This window comes from Eurypyga helias, unplaced genomic scaffold (genome assembly GCF_000690775.1).
Source record: "Eurypyga helias isolate BGI_N326 unplaced genomic scaffold, ASM69077v1 scaffold6858, whole genome shotgun sequence".
In the NCBI taxonomy this organism is placed as follows: Eukaryota; Metazoa; Chordata; class Aves; order Eurypygiformes; family Eurypygidae; genus Eurypyga; species Eurypyga helias.
In genome coordinates this window covers 1-17,448 of record NW_010268782.1, presented here as the reverse complement: position 1 = coordinate 17,448, position 17,448 = coordinate 1, and the positions used below count along the sequence as shown (strand labels likewise).

The 17,448-nt window shown below is 44.0% G+C and overlaps 1 protein-coding gene across 1 annotated transcript; it reads left to right on the top strand.

Annotated features, from left to right (window-relative positions):
• Positions 1–14,922: 14,922 nt before the first annotated feature.
• Positions 14,923–16,749, top strand: SUSD3 (sushi domain containing 3; the record flags this gene model as incomplete). The annotated part of the gene is made up of 2 exons (XM_010157848.1): positions 14,923–15,111; positions 16,602–16,749. Coding segments are annotated over 2 exons (337 nt in total), but the record flags the coding sequence as incomplete, so codon positions are not given.
• Between the last annotated feature and the right edge of the window lie 699 nt (positions 16,750–17,448).

Below are 17,448 nucleotides of genomic sequence, written 5' to 3'. Positions count from 1 at the left end.
GCCTCGCAGCCTGGCCCCGCATATCCCTGCGATTTGATTTGCGTCTGCGGTTCTAATAGGCTTCATCAGTGACCTGGTTTCGTGGCACTGACAGATAGGAGCAAACGCGTTTGGGCTCACTGTAGCAATGCTTTAAATTGCATCCACTGAATGTGCTTCACTGTGCATTTAATTTGAATTTAATAGAGCAGTTCATTTTAAAAATGTGAAACAGGTTCTGGGAAACCTACTTAAGAGAATTCACAACTCAAACACAGGGGTAGACCCCGTTGCCTCAGTTTGATGCTAATGTTACTAATGATTGACTTTTTTCTTTTGGAAAATCGTGTTTGTTCGGCTCCTTTCGTTTGTTATGTCAGATTGTCTGGGGCTGGCTTTGCCCACTATTAAGGTGAGGCTTGGAAGCGGCACCTCAGTGTTACACTCAGTCTTTCTGTTCCTGCCCAAATCTTGCCCTAACTGCCTTGTTCTGAACTCCCAGAAACACGTGATTCACCAAAAATATTTCTCATGCAGACTACAAATCCACCCTCAGTTAATCCCTGACTTCTCTCAGCCATATCCCCAGCCAGAACAACAAACACCATTTTTTCCAAACAAGCTACATCAAAACCGTGGAGCAGGAGTCCTCAGTGAGGTGCTAAATTGGAGTAAAAAAGGAGTAGGCATGATCGGGGCATGGCTGTGCCTGCACGTAGCTGCCGCATCTGTTGTAGGACCAGCGGAGTCGCTTGGGGCACATGGGGCTTTGTCAGACCTTTGCTGGGTGCCACACTCCTTGTCCCTTCTCCTCTGATTGCCCTGCTATGTTATGGAGGATTGTCTTGGCCTTCACCATCTGTCCAGATTTAACCTTTGTTGACTCTCCGTTTGTTACTACAAATGTATTGAGTTAGGTGGATGTGCTGCTGTTAAATCCGATGGCTTAGATGATTAATTTAAATGTGACCCTGTTATTTATGCAGCAGTATTTGCTGGAGAAGTGACCTCTAGAGAAGGCGGATGACAGCTGTTATACAGTACTTTTCATTGTATCGTATTATTATTGGTGATCATTTTTCATGCTGCTTTGACTAAGTGCTTCCCCCACCTTGTAAAATTTCAGGCCGTGAGCCATAGGGTGATAATAGGGATTTGCACAGACTCCCTCACACATTCCTTCTGCAGAGGATGAAAAAAAATGTGGCAAGCTTTCCATTTTAATGAATGTGTGAATGAGAGAAAAGTTAAAACAAAGTTCCCTGCCACAGCCTGATGCCTATAGTACTGAGAGGGTCTTAAAGCTTCCTGAAACACAGCTGAAATTCAGATGCCGTCTGCTTTTCCTGGCTTGCCTACTTCTTGAGGACAGGTTTTTCCCTCTGAGGGTCTCACCTTGAGCTGGGAGGACGATACCACCGTGCGCTCGAGGAGGGTCAGCAGCACACATGCAGAGGGAGCTGTGGGAGCCCAAATTACACCTTGGGAAGGTCAGTGTGTTGTTGCTCGTATGTTCTATTGGAAGGGCAAAGTGCAGAGCAGGAACATCATGGGAGGAAGAGTGTGGCAAATGTCTTGAAGCTAAGAAGAAGCCTTCTTCAATTTAGCCTCTTAAATTTTCAAATGCTACGGATGCTTTTATGTGTGCCATATATACACTGGCTGTTTTGCTGTCACAGCAGCATTACAGTATTATTGCCTTTTTGCAGTAGTTTACTATGGACAGATACTCATTGACCATCTCTTGCCAGGCTCGTTATATTACCTGGAAAAGCCTCTGAAATTGTGAAATGCTCCTGTCAGCGGTGACGTGAGTGCTTTCCTGTCCTGTGGGAATTGCCATGAAACGGGGGTGCAGTTGTCTGCCCAGCTGCTGCCTTGCCACTGAGTTACAGTTGCCTCTGAAGCTGCTCAGGTTATGTGGGGGCTCTTTGAGTGAAACAGGAAAAAGAGGAAGGAGTAACAAAGCTGTATCATTATTTTTAGTTTCCGTGTTGCCGAGCTGGGGGCTCTGGCCCTCTGTTTTTCCAGGGTGGTGCCTTGGTTTTTGCTGTGATTCCTCCCTCATTCCTCAATGCATTCCTGTAGGTCTTTCAGACTGGGGAAGCATATATATCTGTAAACATATAGGTGCATCTACAACCACGTCAGTGCAGCCGCAAACAAAGGGAATGTAGGGAGGCAATGCAGAGCATGGCAGAAACCGTCGTTATGCCAGGTTATAAATTGGCAGGGCTCTTGCTGCCGGATTGCCTTCTGTGGTTGTGGTTCTGCTTCGTCCCCCTGCCTTCCCAAATGAGGGAAGAAGAGAGGCTGCCTAAGGTGAGGTGGAATGTGCTGCAGCACGCTGCAAATGCTACCTCCAGACCAAGTCATGGGAGAAATTACTCAGCAGATACGACTGAAGGGAAGAGACGTGGTCTCTAGCTTAGGACAGACACAAGCTGCAGTTCACTGGGGAGTGGAAGAGGTATCACCACATACCTGCTCAGCTATACTCTGGATGGCTGTTAGTGGCCACTGACATGCTGGATGTAGGTTTGGCTTGACTTTTGAGGTGCTTGGGTTTTTCTTATGAGCACCTTTTTTTTTTTTTTCTGAAGTGAGATTCTTTGCCAAGTGCAGAAACTGTGAAATCATGTCACTGAGAACTTAACAGTTGCTCTTCCGGGAAAACAAAGGCAAAGTTGTTCTGCAAAGCCAAGAGCACTGCTGCTCTACAGAAAGTCTGCAAGGAGGTTTCTTCGCTTGTTCCTGCGATCCTGAGGCTGGGGAAGAAAACATTGGTCCTGCATTTCCATTTGTGTTTCTACAGGGCAGAATGTGACATAACTTGGAATATATGGGCTTGTAATTTCTTCAGGGTTATTTCTCCTTCCTTTTTCTCCCATGAGATCAAAGTGAAACCTTTTATTAAATAAGGTAGAAGAAGTGATAGCTGCAGAATTTCAGCTAATTGGTTCTATCTCCTATACTGCAAGGTGCTAATCATAGCAGTTAGGCATTTGCACCAGGCATTGTTACAGCTTTGAGGGAATGATTTTTGTGCTTATCGTAAAAACTCTAGAATGGTACAAAATAGAGAAGGAAAAGAGTTATTAGGTTTTCTGGCACAGTCCTCCACATTGCACGATTATTCCCTATGGTATTCTCCATTTTGTCCTAGCTACTCTAGGTTATAGAGATGAATTATGTCTAGACTTAAGAATTTCAGCTAGGGAATGAAGTGAGCACAATGTTTTGGACCCAGAACATTGATATTTCAAAAAATCTGAAGCCAGCCTCAAAACACAGAAATAAAACACCCAAATAACATCAAATAATCCATCACTTTCTGGGTTAGTTGTGACCAGAAATGCGATCCATTTTAAAGGGCCAGAACACTGCCGGTTTGCTGTTCACGAAGGTCTTTGGACTCCTGTGAGAAAGCAGAGCCTCCCAGTGCAAGCCTGCAACTCTACAACAAAGATAATTTTAACTATGCTGAAATTAGCACTAGTTACTTTATTTAGTCACGATGCCACTTTCATGTGCCTGGCATTACAGCATCCTGCCTTCAATAATTTGATGGGGACAAACCAACATGTTGCTAGTTTTCACTTAAGCATTTTATTGACATGCTGTCTTTCAAATGCCATCGCAGATGAGCAAGTGTGTTATTCTGAGGAGCAGTTTTGACCAGCTCAGTGGATCAGAAGATTGACAGAGAGATGATTTTGCAGTCTTGGTGGAAGTCTGCCTCTCACGCCTTTGTTTTGTTTTAAGATGACCCTGAGAAACGCAGAAGTTGCAGAATGAGCAACCGCTCACTGAAATAAATCAATTCCTGTGTCTGTTGAGGGTCTCAGAGATGGGGTTGAGCTGGTGCCTGGTTTACGTAGAAGCTTTTGCCAGCAAAGCAGAGCTCCTGTGGCAAGAGTGGGGGTGCTCAGGGAGACAGCCCTCACAGCTGTGTCAGCGGAAATGAAGCAGAAGTGGCTGGTAGAAACACTCTTAAGGGAAGCGGGTGGGTTAACTGCTTTCTTTTCCTCTAGTGGAGATAGAAGTGATCATTAAGTTTATTTCTGGGATGAAATGAAGCCAAACAGTGCTGCTCTCAGATACAAGTCTGCTAAGCAGAGGATCGTTGATTGGGAATGGTTTTGAGGAGGGGTGAAAATGGGGACAAGGAGCCAGGTTAGGTGAAGGAAGATGGTGCACCTGGGTGCCTGTGTTTGAGAAGATGTTTTGGGCTGATGTGGCGGAAGGAGGTGCAGGGTGTGGGTTCTGTTGTTTGATTCCTCCTGTTCAGGAGAACAGAAATTTGTGCCTTCATGTGGAGAGTAGAACTGTAGAAACTCCCAGGGAGTTTCTCCTCAGGACTGCAGTAATCATCCAGACTGACTTTTGCTAGTTGGTTGGGTCAAGAGAAGCATCTGGACTGGACATACAGCTTTTGCTTTGCTCTAAAAGAGGTGGCCCACGAAGCAAGTGGCCGCATAGGCAAGAGAGAGCTGTGGTGTTTGGCCCATTAGCATTAATAAATTCAGAAATACAGATTGCAACCAAGTTTTTCAGTCATTTTAAATATGAATCAGAGACTATCCATGCCCCGTATTCTGTCCATCCAAAAGCTGCCAGTGATTTAACTGAGTTACCTGATACAGATCTTCGGTTCTTAGATCCGTGCTGGACAAGAGAGGGAAAGGCATGGGGCTGCTGTCCTTTGATCTACTTCCTTAAGTTACTTGTCATTCTGTGTATAACTTGCCAGCAATCATTGACTTTGTTAATGGGTGAAAGTAAACACAGTGGACTGATTCCCTGTCCTTATACTGGCATCCCTGTCAATTTTCATGTCATCTTTCACTAATTCCTGTGGCTAGAGACGCCGAAAGCAGATGTGCTTATTGACTCGTACTGTTAATCATTGCCTTGCTTGAACAGTTTCTGGCAGGATGCTACATGAATGTCACACGGTGCAGTTTTGCAGGTTGCTTTTGTGTCGGTGGCCAGGCTCCTGGCTGCATGTCCCCCTGCTGTCATGGGTGCAGCCCAGGAACAGGAAAGCCAAATCAACAGGGAAAAAAAAAAAGAGAGAGAAGAAAAATAAAACGTGATGAAACCGCAGAGAAGGTAGTTTAATCTGGCTGTGAGTTTCTCACTCCATGAATGATTTATATCACCATAATAAATGGCATACTATTGCTAACTCTTTCAGACTGATGTCTAAAAAAATCAGTTATTCACAGAAATTCTTGCTGACAGTTGTGAACGCCAGGTCACAGCTCTGTGGTGCACATTTAGCAGCTTAACACAGCAAACCAAGTACAGGAACATCTTCAATTTGCTGTTGGGAAGGAAAATGGAATGCAGAAGACAAAACAGGTGAGCTGGAGGGAGCAAATGCAGGCAAGGTGTCTCTATAGCATTTAGGTTGGTTTTGCTTGACAGGATGGTTGGAAATTCCCCTAGAAAATAAACAAACTTGTATTCAATGGTCTGTTATAAAACAAAAATAAAGTAGTTTCAAAGATAAAAGGTTGAAAAGTTTCTATATTCTTTACAAATAGGTGCTTTATGCAAATGCAGTTTTTATGGTTTGGGACCTTTGGCCAAAACTGAGCGTGCAACCATCAAGCAGCCAGCATGTCTGGTCCACCTGAATTTTCTAATGCCTGAAGCGGTTTTTGGCCAACTCTGTGGACTGTTCCCACTCCAGCATTTTTCAGTCAAGGCAGTGTTGGTGCAGTGCTCACCTCATCCCAACCCATTGGCAGGGAGTTCTGATGCTCACGGAGGTTGTGCCCAGGCTGGCAAATGTCACGCAGAAGCAAGAGGCCACTGGCCACATCATCAGGGAACATCTGCTCTTATCGGTGACGCTCATTACCCCGAGGGTGTTTGCATGTCCCTGTACACAAACCAGACCAAACAGTTGCTGCAGGCAGATAACCCAGTCGCTGGCTGTACAGGGGCCAAACAAACGCCGGCTGTACAGGGGCCAAACAAACCGTCGGGCTGAGCTCAGTTTCCCCGTGGTGCCTGGGCTGGTGGTGAGGTGTGGAGTGTTTTGGGGTGCGGGCAGTAGATGCGCAGGGGTGCTGCCTTCCTTCCAGGGGATGTTGCAGGAGGGCTGCCCAGAGTCAGCCCAGTCTGCCCTGTTGAACTGTCCGGTGGGGCATCCTTCATCCATCTATGGCTCCTGGCAGACACAGGCTTTCCCTGTGAAAATAGGTTTGAGGGTTCCTTTTCGTTTCTCCAGCTTCTCAATGAATTTCTACCCTGTCTATTGCAAATTAAACCACGTTAAAACCACGTTAAAAGCAGGAGGTGTCTGATGTTGCCAGGGCATCGTATTCAGGCTCATTTTTCCATCGTGTGTGTTCAGATAATAATTTTCTGTCCTTTACCTTTTGAATGCTAAAATTCTTAGCTCTGCCCAGCTACCCTGCTCGCCCATGCAGCCCACTGAGGGTTACCAAAAGCACCGGTGATTTATATATTGCATCTGTAGAACCAGAGCTTAATGGACAACATTGCTGCTGGTTTCTCTTTATTTTACTTTCCTCATTTACAAGAAGCAGTAAAATCTGAATCTCTCTCAGTTTACCAAGAAATGTTTAACTGTGGTGACAATACTTTGATAATTATTAAGGGAAGCCAGAAAATGTTGGATTTGTTACCAGCTGGCTTTCTGGTTAAATACAAAATTGATCCACCCAGGTGATAAAAAACCACTGTGTTCTTTGAAGAGAAGAAGACAAAGGGTTTTGCAGAGATCCTTAGAGGTACTAAACCATTTTTGTAGGTGAAAAGCCACAGAGCTGAAGCTTTTTTGACAGTGACCCCTTTTCTTTGGCCCATTGATGGGCTGAGTGCTGATAAGGTATTTGTATTAGAACTGCCTGGACAAGCTAGTTTTGACATTTTTCTTCTTTCTGCATTTTAAAGGGAACAAAAGCAAGAGAGAGGATTCCATCAGAGCATCCCCTTTCAGACAAAAGGGTCAGGTTTCCCAATTCAAGTTCCTACAAGTGAGTACCCAGAGCCATCTCCAGACTCCAGAAATGCCCATTATCATCTTTGTGTGAAGGCCTTACGGAGTTGGGTGCTGAAATCTGGATTTCCCAAAATCGTTGGCCTTCTGTAGCAGATTTGTTAAAATTTTATGTAGTTTGTGGTGTTTTTTTTCTTTCAGTTACTGTAATGATGTAGAGTGCTTGGAGCATTGGTCCAGGATAATCCCTTATCTCGACAATGGACAAGGAGGACTTTTAACATTTCTGGTCATCATTGTTTCCATTGAAAAATATGCAGAGTCTGGTTAATGGAGCCCACGTATTGCTTTGCACCGTCTGCAGAAATGTTACAGTCAGCTGCACAGGTTTAATGAGAGGTTATTCATGAGCACTGGGGAAAAATAATGATGAAAGTTGAAAATATAAACCTACAGACTTCACCGACCTGATGTTTCATGAAGGACATTTACAGCAGCAGGGATGTGCCTCTCAAAACCTGACGGAGAATAGAGAGTGACCTGACAGCAGAGGGAAGGTGTGGGGATGCTCCTAGTATTTATTATTGCCTGGAGAAGAGGAAAATTGTATAGAAACAGATCCCTGATGTGCAAATTTCAAATTCACAGTAGAGCTGATGGGTTCATTTGTCTTGCCTTATGTTTCTCACATCCCTGATTCTGTTTGGCTTTCCCTAAAACTGGAGTGACAGATCCTGGGCTAACACTTGCATCTTGCTTTGGCTTTGAACCTCTCCAGAGTTTGCAGATGCCGTGATGCACAGGTGAGGCTGAGGACCATCTGTAGAACACTGTGGTATTGCGTAACCAGTTACTTGTGTTCTCCTTCTTGTAAATACCGATGCTTATTATGCAAGAAGCAGTGCTAACGCACTTCAGAGGCAAGCACAGCAAAGGCTGGACCCCTCTCTGTGGGTGGGGATGCCATGCTGGGGCTCAGCTCGCTGGAGCAGTGGATTTTGGTTGCATCCTGGTGAGATCACCTGCCCATCGGGTCTGTCTGCTCCAGGACATTTGAGACATTCAGGGTTTCAGCTGAAGTTCAGGTGAAAAGCTCATTTCAAGTTATTCCTTGTAATTTTATTCTCTTTAAGATCTTTGGTTTAGAAACCAGACCCCAAACTCTGCTCTGTGCAAATATGTAATTTATTTATTATATGCTTTAGAATGACAAAGAGGGGAGACCATCAGAAATATTAGCTCCATTCACTAAACAATCAGTCACAAAAGCAGCTGTTGGCATTACTTCCATGGGTAATTTTTAATTGGGAACAGTTTGAATTAAGACATAGTTCTGGTGCGCTCCATAATGGAGATAGATACAGAAATATTCTAGTTTAAAATACTTTTTTTTAATATGGAAATAATGGTGAAGACATAAATAGATGAACACTTCTAATTTACTTTAGGTTTAATGGATCCTCAAAAGTTGCACTATTATTAACGATTCAGAAGTGTCATAACCTTTTTTTTTTGTTTCTGTTGGTAAACAGGCTAATAAAGCACAGAAAACCCATCTGTTCTTGCTTTTCTGGGGACTTCATTAAATACCACATTTTTCATTTAGTTCTGTTTCTCATTTAATTGTTCTCATAAGAAGAGAAATATTCAGTATTGCCTTCATTGCTAGATAGGAGAGTAAAATCTGCTTGTGGGAATAACCTGACTTCAATGCAAATTGGCAAAAAAATCAGTCATGGAGATGGCAGTACGGTGGCTGGAACAAATCCTTTCTTAAAAGAGTAACGTAAAATACATGAATAAGAATCATTTTACATCAGTCCTACACAGGATTGTACATGTTGTCATCAAATCCTCATCTAGCACTGGGGTGATACGTAGCTTGGATTTTACATGGATTAAAATTGCTCGCATTACTATTTCAGAGTAGATTTGGGAAGTGTTTAGTGCAAACTCCTAAATCTTGTTACATCATGTTCACCACAGTGAGCAGCTCAAAAGGCAGATGAAAAATGCTGTGAGAGAGACAAGAAGAATGCTCAGTATTGTAAAGAGAGATGAACCGAATTTGTGTGCTTCAGATTTGGACGTCGGATTTTGCAGCAGTGCAGCGCAAGGCTTTCTGTCGGAGACAGCAGGCAGGAATTTGATGCTATCTGGTAATTTTTGCTACTTCAACAGGCATGAAAGACCTTGAAGTAGGCTTTACCATAGGCTTTACCATCCTTCATCCACCAAAGTGCACCCTGAGTTGTCGAGTACCGAGTGGTCAATACGTTACTGTCTGGTTTCCCCTCTGGAAGTGGGGATCGCAGCGCTGTGGAGGGAGGAACTGGCTGCCCCGCATGAAGCGAGCGAAGCCACCCAGCACCCCTGGATGGCACAACACCAGTGCCTGCTCAACCTCAGCCCTGGCGACGAGGTGATTCAGTGCCTCGCTCATGATGTCCCTTCTTGACGGCTTCTCACCAGCTTTGTCCATGGGAGGATGAGGCTCAGGAGGAGCAGATCCCACTGAAGCGTCCCCAGCATCCAACAGTGGTTGGGTCTGTGCTGCTGCTCATTGTCTGAAAAGGTCGTGTTGGTGAGCGACCCTGCCCCTCTCCTGTTTCAGAGCTGCTCAACGTTTGACACTTTGCTCGTTCTTTCTTTCCTCTGGGTGCATTTGCTTCTCTATTCTGCATGTGCACCCTTCCCTGCTCCAGTCCAGGAAGGATCCTGCTCTGTCTGACAGCAGCTGCTGCCCAAACTCTGCCATGGCTGAACTGAAATCGCGGAAGTTCTTCTGACGGAAACATGAGGAAGGATGCAGGATGCTGCCTCTGCCATGGCTGAACTGAAATCGCAGAAGTTCTTCTGACGGAAACCAGCTGCACATGAGGAAGGATGCAGGATGCTGAGATGTGCTCACTTGTCCAGGGGGCTCCCGCCGCGCTGGTGACCCTGGACAGGTCATGGTGAGAAAGAAAGCAATGCTGTCCAGAACTCAGCACATGAGACTCAGCTGGTGTGGGCGTCCCAGCACCCCTTCACACTGCGGAACTATTGCATGTTGTTAGTTATGTTGCAGTGTGGTGAAAACTCAGTTTCACCTACAAACCAGACAGCAGAAAAACGATGAGGGAAGTCAGTAGGACTGAGCCTAAAGCATCTGCTGTCATACAGGGCAGAGAGCTCGTTTGGGTTCATTTCTGTGCAAACACAGAAAGAAACTTTCTTCATTTACCTTTTTCTCTCCTTCCCTCCTTCTTTCTTAATTGCATGGAAATTCCTTATCAACGAATGATCTTTCCTGAAATAGCATTTCCATGAGTGTTTAATGGTGGCTTGTGAGAATGATCAAAAATTGGGTTCCCTCTTTCAGAATTTTAAAATTACTTTTTCCGTGGAAACATGGAATGTTTTATAGGGAGCATTTTCATTTGCAAATGCTGAAATTGAGCAAATGCAAAACCCATGTTGCATGTCCTTTTTCAGACTATGTGCTCTGACAGGTGTCTTCTGTAGGTACCTTCAAATTTCTCTGTCTGCAGTTGTCAGATGGTTCCTGTGTGGTACTGACCTGGGGAACAGCCTCCTGCGTGGCGGCTATTGCAGTTCTCGCAGGTTGCCATGAGACTCCTGAGCGTGAAGCTCCCCGGGGAGCGGTGGCTGAGCCTGGTCCTTGCAGTTGTGTGTGCGCAGAGAGCTGTGTTTCCCTGTGTGTGGTTTGTGCCATAGCTGGACCTCTGAAACCTCGCCTGGGGGAGTAACTTTTCAGGACCATGCCCATGTGTTGGAAGGCAGACAGGCCTGTAACAGCTTTCCAGTACCTCAGCTTTAGAGTGACTCTTGGAAACCAGTGAGATAGGTGGGAAAGGTCAAACCACGCCATTGCTGATGCGTTCTTCTGTTAGACAGGATTGAATCAGGTTATTACCTGGTGCCACCAAAGAGTAGGAAGTGGTGGCTGTGGCACAGCTGGGGACCTGGTTCAAGCTTTGCGACTTAAGAGCCAGGACCTGCCCCACTCTCTTCTACTGCTGGGTTGGTGTCATGTTTAACACTAATTTCTTAAGAAGCTGTGCCAGTGTCTGAATTTTCTAGTGGGAAGATAAGCTCTTCTGGGTAGCAGTTTGTTGTTGCAGCACTTCATGCATTTAAGAGACCAGCCCTGGCATGATCCATGGCCAGCTCTGCGAGGGAGCAAAGGCACGGTTGTGAGGGTTGCGCTGGGTCTCAGAGGTTTCACTCTGGGAACTACTACATCTGCTTTATTTCATATTTCACTTCTAGCTACGTTTTGGTTGCTTTTTGAGCTTTGCTTCTTGGGCTCTTCCAAGGTCTCTTCTGTGAGGCTGCTGTGGATGTTCAACATTCTGCCTGTGATTTCAGGGACACTAATTTCTTGGGCGTGCTTCTGTAGGAAAATAGACTCGCAGAAACAGTATCAGCAGGTTTATTTTCCACAGGGTTTATGGAAACTAATGTTCTGTCTCTTTCTGACATGTGGTTATTCCAGCATGTTTCAGTTGCATTAAATAGTTAACAATAAGCAACGCAAAGGCTTGTTAACATGTGTATGGGAATAATGAGGTGAAGTCATGGATTGCTCCCTTTCTGCACAAACAGCAAGTGGCAATCTTGGTAACATGCTTTCAGGTAATTATTGGTGTGTTTTAGACCATTTTGGTATATACTTACGTGATGTATTTGATTTTTAGTCTCTATGTTTCACTACGGAAAAAGCACAAGAAAACTGACAAGTGTGCCTAGGTTGCTCTCTCATTCCTGTTTTCTTATTGGCAAAACGTAAATCTGCAGCTTGCTGGCAAACCATATGGTAACTTTCTGACAAACCGATTTTGGAATACAGATAATCCTGGCTGTGCATGTGAAGAGATATTTTGGATTATTTTGTCTTAATTCTTGCATTACTCTGTATTTTTTCAGTGCCTGGAAATGACGTACGTGGGTATTTCTGAACACAGTGGTTTAGATGAATTTAAGAATTTATGGAGTACACTACACTTAAGTGTCTTTATTTTGAGGACAGTTATTTGTCATATGAAATAATCTGATTATTTACAATAGCCAATGCCCTTCTGTGTTGGCAGCAGATTCGGACAGGATCATAGAACAGTTTGGGTTGGAAGGGACCTTTAAAGGTCGTCTAATTCTACCCTCTGCACCTTCAACTAGATCAGAAGCCCATGTCCAACCTGACCTGGAATGTTTCCAGGGATGGGGCATCTACCAACTCTCTGGGCAACCTTTTCCAGTGTTTCACCACCCTCAGCATGAAAAATGTCTTCCTTATATCTCATCTGAACTCATCCTCTTTTAGTTTAAAACCATTGCCCCTTGTCCTGTGGCAACAGGCGCTGCTAATATGTGTGTCCTCATCTTTCTTACAAGCCCCCTTGAAGTACTGAAAAGCCACAATAAAGTCTCCCTGGAACTTTCTCTTTTTGAGTACTTTTTGAACATTGGCTATCCTTTAAGTGTGAAACCAAGAAACGTGTTTGTATAAATCAGCTCTTGCTTTACACAAAGCTGCAAAAGTCGCTTTGGGACCTTGAAGGTGTTTGGCTCTTTGGGTCCTGAAGGGGTTGTCCAGCTGACAATCATCTCGGTTCACTGGAGCTGAAGCTGTATGTAGGCATGGTACGCAGCGTGGACAAGGCAGTTTGTTAATCCTGTTCAGTGAGTAAAATGAAAAGTCCTCACAACTTTTGTTGGACTTCAGAATAAATAAACAAAAATATTTCCACCCTTTGCCTCATAGGGATGTATCAGCAAGCGAGTTTTCTTGAGCGTGGAAATAGTAGCCAGTATCTGGAATTGTAGCAGAGCACAATTTCTGGGAGTGAAAAACAAGCGTGAGGAGTAACGGGAACTGGGCGCTGGACACACATACCAAGTCTAGGAATGATGCCATGAAGCTAATAAAAACTAGACAGCACATGATGAATTTTAATGTTTATTATAAACTATGTGGAAATGGATAATGATGGGCTGTTCATTCCTCAAGTGTTCCTTCTAGCTTTAGGTTCTGCCTGTCAGACATGAATCTGTGGGGTTTGAGATGCAGCTATTGCACAAGCTACATGAGCAATAATTAGGGGTTTTACTCAATTATACATCTCTGGGTGCTAATAGTGACTGCAAACCAAGACCCCAACATGATATTTTCTAGACGTTTAGAAAATAAATATGAATCAAGATGTAAATCTGGTCAGCACAAATGTTTGTGGAAACGACCCTCAAGAAAATATTTTCTCTCATTGAGACAAGTTGCTGCCATAGTAGGAGACTTAAAGAAGTGGCAAAACAAACAAAAATAATCTACATGGAATTAAAAAAGGCATGTTTTTAAAAGGTAGTCCTCAATACATATTTACTTAGTAGATTAGACCAGCAATTGTTACTGTAGCTTTTGTTTGGTCTGTTGGTGAGATGTCTTTGGGTTTGTTTTCCAGAGGGCTGGGGTTTTTGAGAGCATGAAGTCCAGATAAGTAGTAAGCCTGTCTGCTGCAGCTTGGTCGCAGAAGGAAGCTTCATGTTAATTAATGACAAGAAGAGGTTTTGAAGTGTTAAAAAATAGGTTTGTTATCAACACATGACTCTGTCAAGGTGTTCTCAAGGAGGCTACTAAAACTCTACATTCCGTGCTGCTTGGGAGTGTGGGAAGGATATTTTTACCCTTTCAATTTCTCTGTGTGTCATCACAGTGCTTGCAACTCTCATCTTGCAACTGCAAGCCAGTTACCTCTGAATCTGCTGAAGCCATTTGGAAATCCAAAGAAAAAAGATGTAAAACAGCGTCCAGATTGTGTCAGTGCACATGTAGAAAACCAAAAAATGTATTTATTGTTGTTATCTTTGAAGTATATCTGGATATTATATGTTGTCTTAATGACCAATCATTAAAATTTGTGTTTAAAATGAGTGTGAAACAAGGAATGTTGTGACAATAAAGCCCAATGCATGAAATTCTTCCCGGAGAGGGTGGTGAGGCACTGGGACAGGTTGCCCAGAGATGTTGTGGATGCCCCATCCCTGGAAGTGTTCAAGGCCAGGCTGGATGAGGCTTGGAGCAACCTGGTCCAGTGGAAGGTGTCTCTGCCCATGGCAGGGGGGTTGGAACTAGATGATCTTTAAGGTCCCTGCCAACCCAAACCATTCTGTGATTCTATGATTCTAAGTTAGTGGCTGACCTTAGGTGGCCAAGAGGAGAACAGCTCCATGACCCAAAGAACAGCTTTGTAGAAAAGACAAAGAACTAGAAAGAAAAAAGCTGAATTAACAAAAATATACTAAAAATTAAAGACATACTATAAAGCAGAGTTTGTCACTTGAAAATGAAGAGAAGTTGAATGGAGTTGTGCTGTCTGTGTATGTCTCCCTTTCCCCTCCCTTTAGAGTGGCTTTTGAACCTGCTGGTTCATGACAGCCAAGACTATCGGTGGCGCAGTGCTCTTCAAAGATAGGCCACTTCTGTAGCATCATAAAAAGATGCTACCAGATAGACTGAAATAGGTGATCAGTCCTTTTGAACTTGGAGAGTTTGCATGGGGGAAGATGTGTTGTGAATACTCCCAGCATGGAAGATGCCCGCCTGAGTACTTAATTAATCACACAGAGTCCAAGAGACAGGAATCTGTAGGAGACCACGCCACTCACAGAATACTCTTTTTTTACAAAATTTTCAGTATGTACCAGTCCCAAGTAGCTAATGTTGCAACACCAGTAAACCCCCCTTTGTGACCAGGGTCAGAGCAGTGGAGCTGTTGAATGGCACCGAAGGGGGTTTGGTCTCGGGCTGGTACTTGGCAGAGCAGGCAGCATCGCCCACCCCAAGAGCTGTTACTTGTTTTGACTATTAACTTGGACTGATTTACAAACTGATGGCAATAAAACTCAAGTGAACCTTCACTTTTGGCTCTGGTACTGCATTGTCTCGCTTTGTTTTTGTTCTGCAGGGCAGTGCAGCCGCGTCTTCCCTCCCCAGCTCGGCAAACTGCAGATCATTCACGGCAACGGCACGACCGTGGGGACAGTGATAATGTTCCAGTGCTCTGCTGAGCACCAACTGGAGGGACCGGGTGTCATCACCTGTGTTTGGAAAGGGAATGGTACCCAGTGGACAGCCGGAGCACCCTCCTGCAAGCGTAAGGGTCTTTCCAAACCATTCCCAGTCGCTTTGGGCTGGACTGTGTTTCTTTTGCCTTGCCTATCTCCACCAACTTTGTGATTAATTCTAGACATCTGTGCAAGGAAGAAGACAATTTCCTTTGAAGTTGCCCCCACTGACTGTAATTGTGCTCCATATGTGTTCTGCCATCATTAATTAACATGACATAGAAAAAAACTCGGTCAGATTTATGCTTGATCTCATGTCATCGACTCCAGTAGTGTTGCACCCAGAATAAACGTGGCTCTGTAGCTACAAGATGTACCCTCCGTTAGAAAATGTATAGCTATGATCAACTAATGTGCAAGCATATTTGCATACCCTCTAATCTGGAATTCTTTTCTAAAGGCATTTTTGCTGTAAAAGAAACACGGTGATATTTTTTGAACAATTTAAGTTGTTGCCAGTGGGCAGCCGCTTGGGAAGGTTACTATACTGACAAATAGCATTTAAATGGGAACAACATTAACTACCTATCCCACTGTGTTCCTTCTTATTTATTATAAGGTTGGTAGTAATTTGACTAGAAGTAAGCCCAGGCAAAGCACGGTACCTCTGAGCTTTAAGAATCTCAGTCTGTGTCTCAGACCTTGTATAATTTTAAATCACTGGGAGGTGGATGGCTCTTTTAGACACTTATCACTCTCTCACAAACTCAGTTATTCTTATTTCTCTTTTGAAAGATTCCATTAAAGAAAAATGAGAGAAATCCTCCCCTCCAGAGGCTGCAGAAATGTAAAGCTTTGTGTGGAGCTCAGCTAAATCATTTATGATGCTGGTCATTGTGGTGGTGGAAGAACTAGATGAGTTTTGAAGCAAGACATGCTTAGTACTCCCAGTGAGTTGGCAGAGATCTGTGTTAGCTGTGCCACACTCTGTTCCCACTCCTCCTTTTGTCTGGATAATTCACTTCTAACATCAGGTCACTGTGAATGCTCAACCCTGCAGATACTGTCCCTTCTCCTGCCCTGCACCCTTCCCCAGACAGAGGAAGACCTGTTGTTCGCTGCCTGCCAAGTAGGATGTAATTATATGGAGCTCTTGTTGCTCTAAAGAGATTCCTTAAACCCACTTACCTCTGCCAGTATTTGTTTTTGCAGCTCCAGTCCTTGTTAACAATTGCTTATAAGAGTCTGCTAGCTCATCTGCATTTCAGATGCCAACAAAGTTGTGCTTTTTAGCTACTGGCATTGTATTTAATTAGTTGCGGTGGTGAAATACTTGTGAACAATTCATGAGTAGCTTATAAACAGGAGATTATTTAATAGCCCAGTTTGAGGCTTGCATAGCTCCAAGGTGAAGCCAGGGTACTCTGGTATCTTGGCATATGCTAACGTGAAAGTCTTCACTGAGCTATTATTAGCAGAAGTGCGAAGCAGGTAGATCTCAGCATGGTTTAATGAAAATGTGAAAGATAAATTAATGGGTTGACCTTAGAAACATGCTTCTGTGTTTGCTTTGCTGCAGCTGTATCAAAATACGAGACTTTTGGATTTAAGGTCGCAGTGATTGCCTCCATCGTGAGCTGTGCTGTCATTCTGCTGATGTCCATGGCTTTTTTAACTTGTTGTCTTATCAAGTGTGTGAAGAAAAGTGAAAGGAGGAGAACTCAAAGGTATGTCAAGAAAACATTTTTAAAACTGGCATAAAACTGTACATCGTATGGATCCCATTGCTGTGACAGCAGCGAGCTTCAAAGGACTTTATGCTCACAACACCACAGTGATGTTAATTACTTAAAATCCTTAATTTTTAGGTTAGGCTTTAGGCATAGAAAGACTTTAAATTCAAAAGCATTTAGACACCCAGTGTCTGTTAATATCAGATGACCTCAGCGGGCCTGGGCAGATCTGGATTTACCCAGGATCGTGCAGAAGCTGAACATACAAGTCTTATTTGCTGGCCGTCTTTCCTTGAATTATTTAAGATTGGCTGTGTTTTTCTTTCTTCTCTCTCTCTTCACTTTTTTCCTTTGCTGTCCTTGAACACTGCTGGAAAAATTAATCTACCCATGTCAAAACCATCAAAGCCCTCACCGTCTACAAAGCATACTTCAAGCTGTCACAGCCCTGTGCTGGATGGCTGTAGGATTTTGTCTTCTGCCTTGAAGCGCAAATCAGCAGGCAGGATTATAAACAGGCATGGGAAGAAGTGAAGTTCAGCAATCCGGTCTATTATAAAAACTCCGTGTGAAGGTTGACTGAGGGACTACATCTGGCTGTGTGCTAAAGCTGAGCCACTGTTGCTCGTGGGAGTATCCTGCTGCAGAAGGCTTTCCATGGGCACCTTTTCTTCACAGATTCACAGAGTGGAA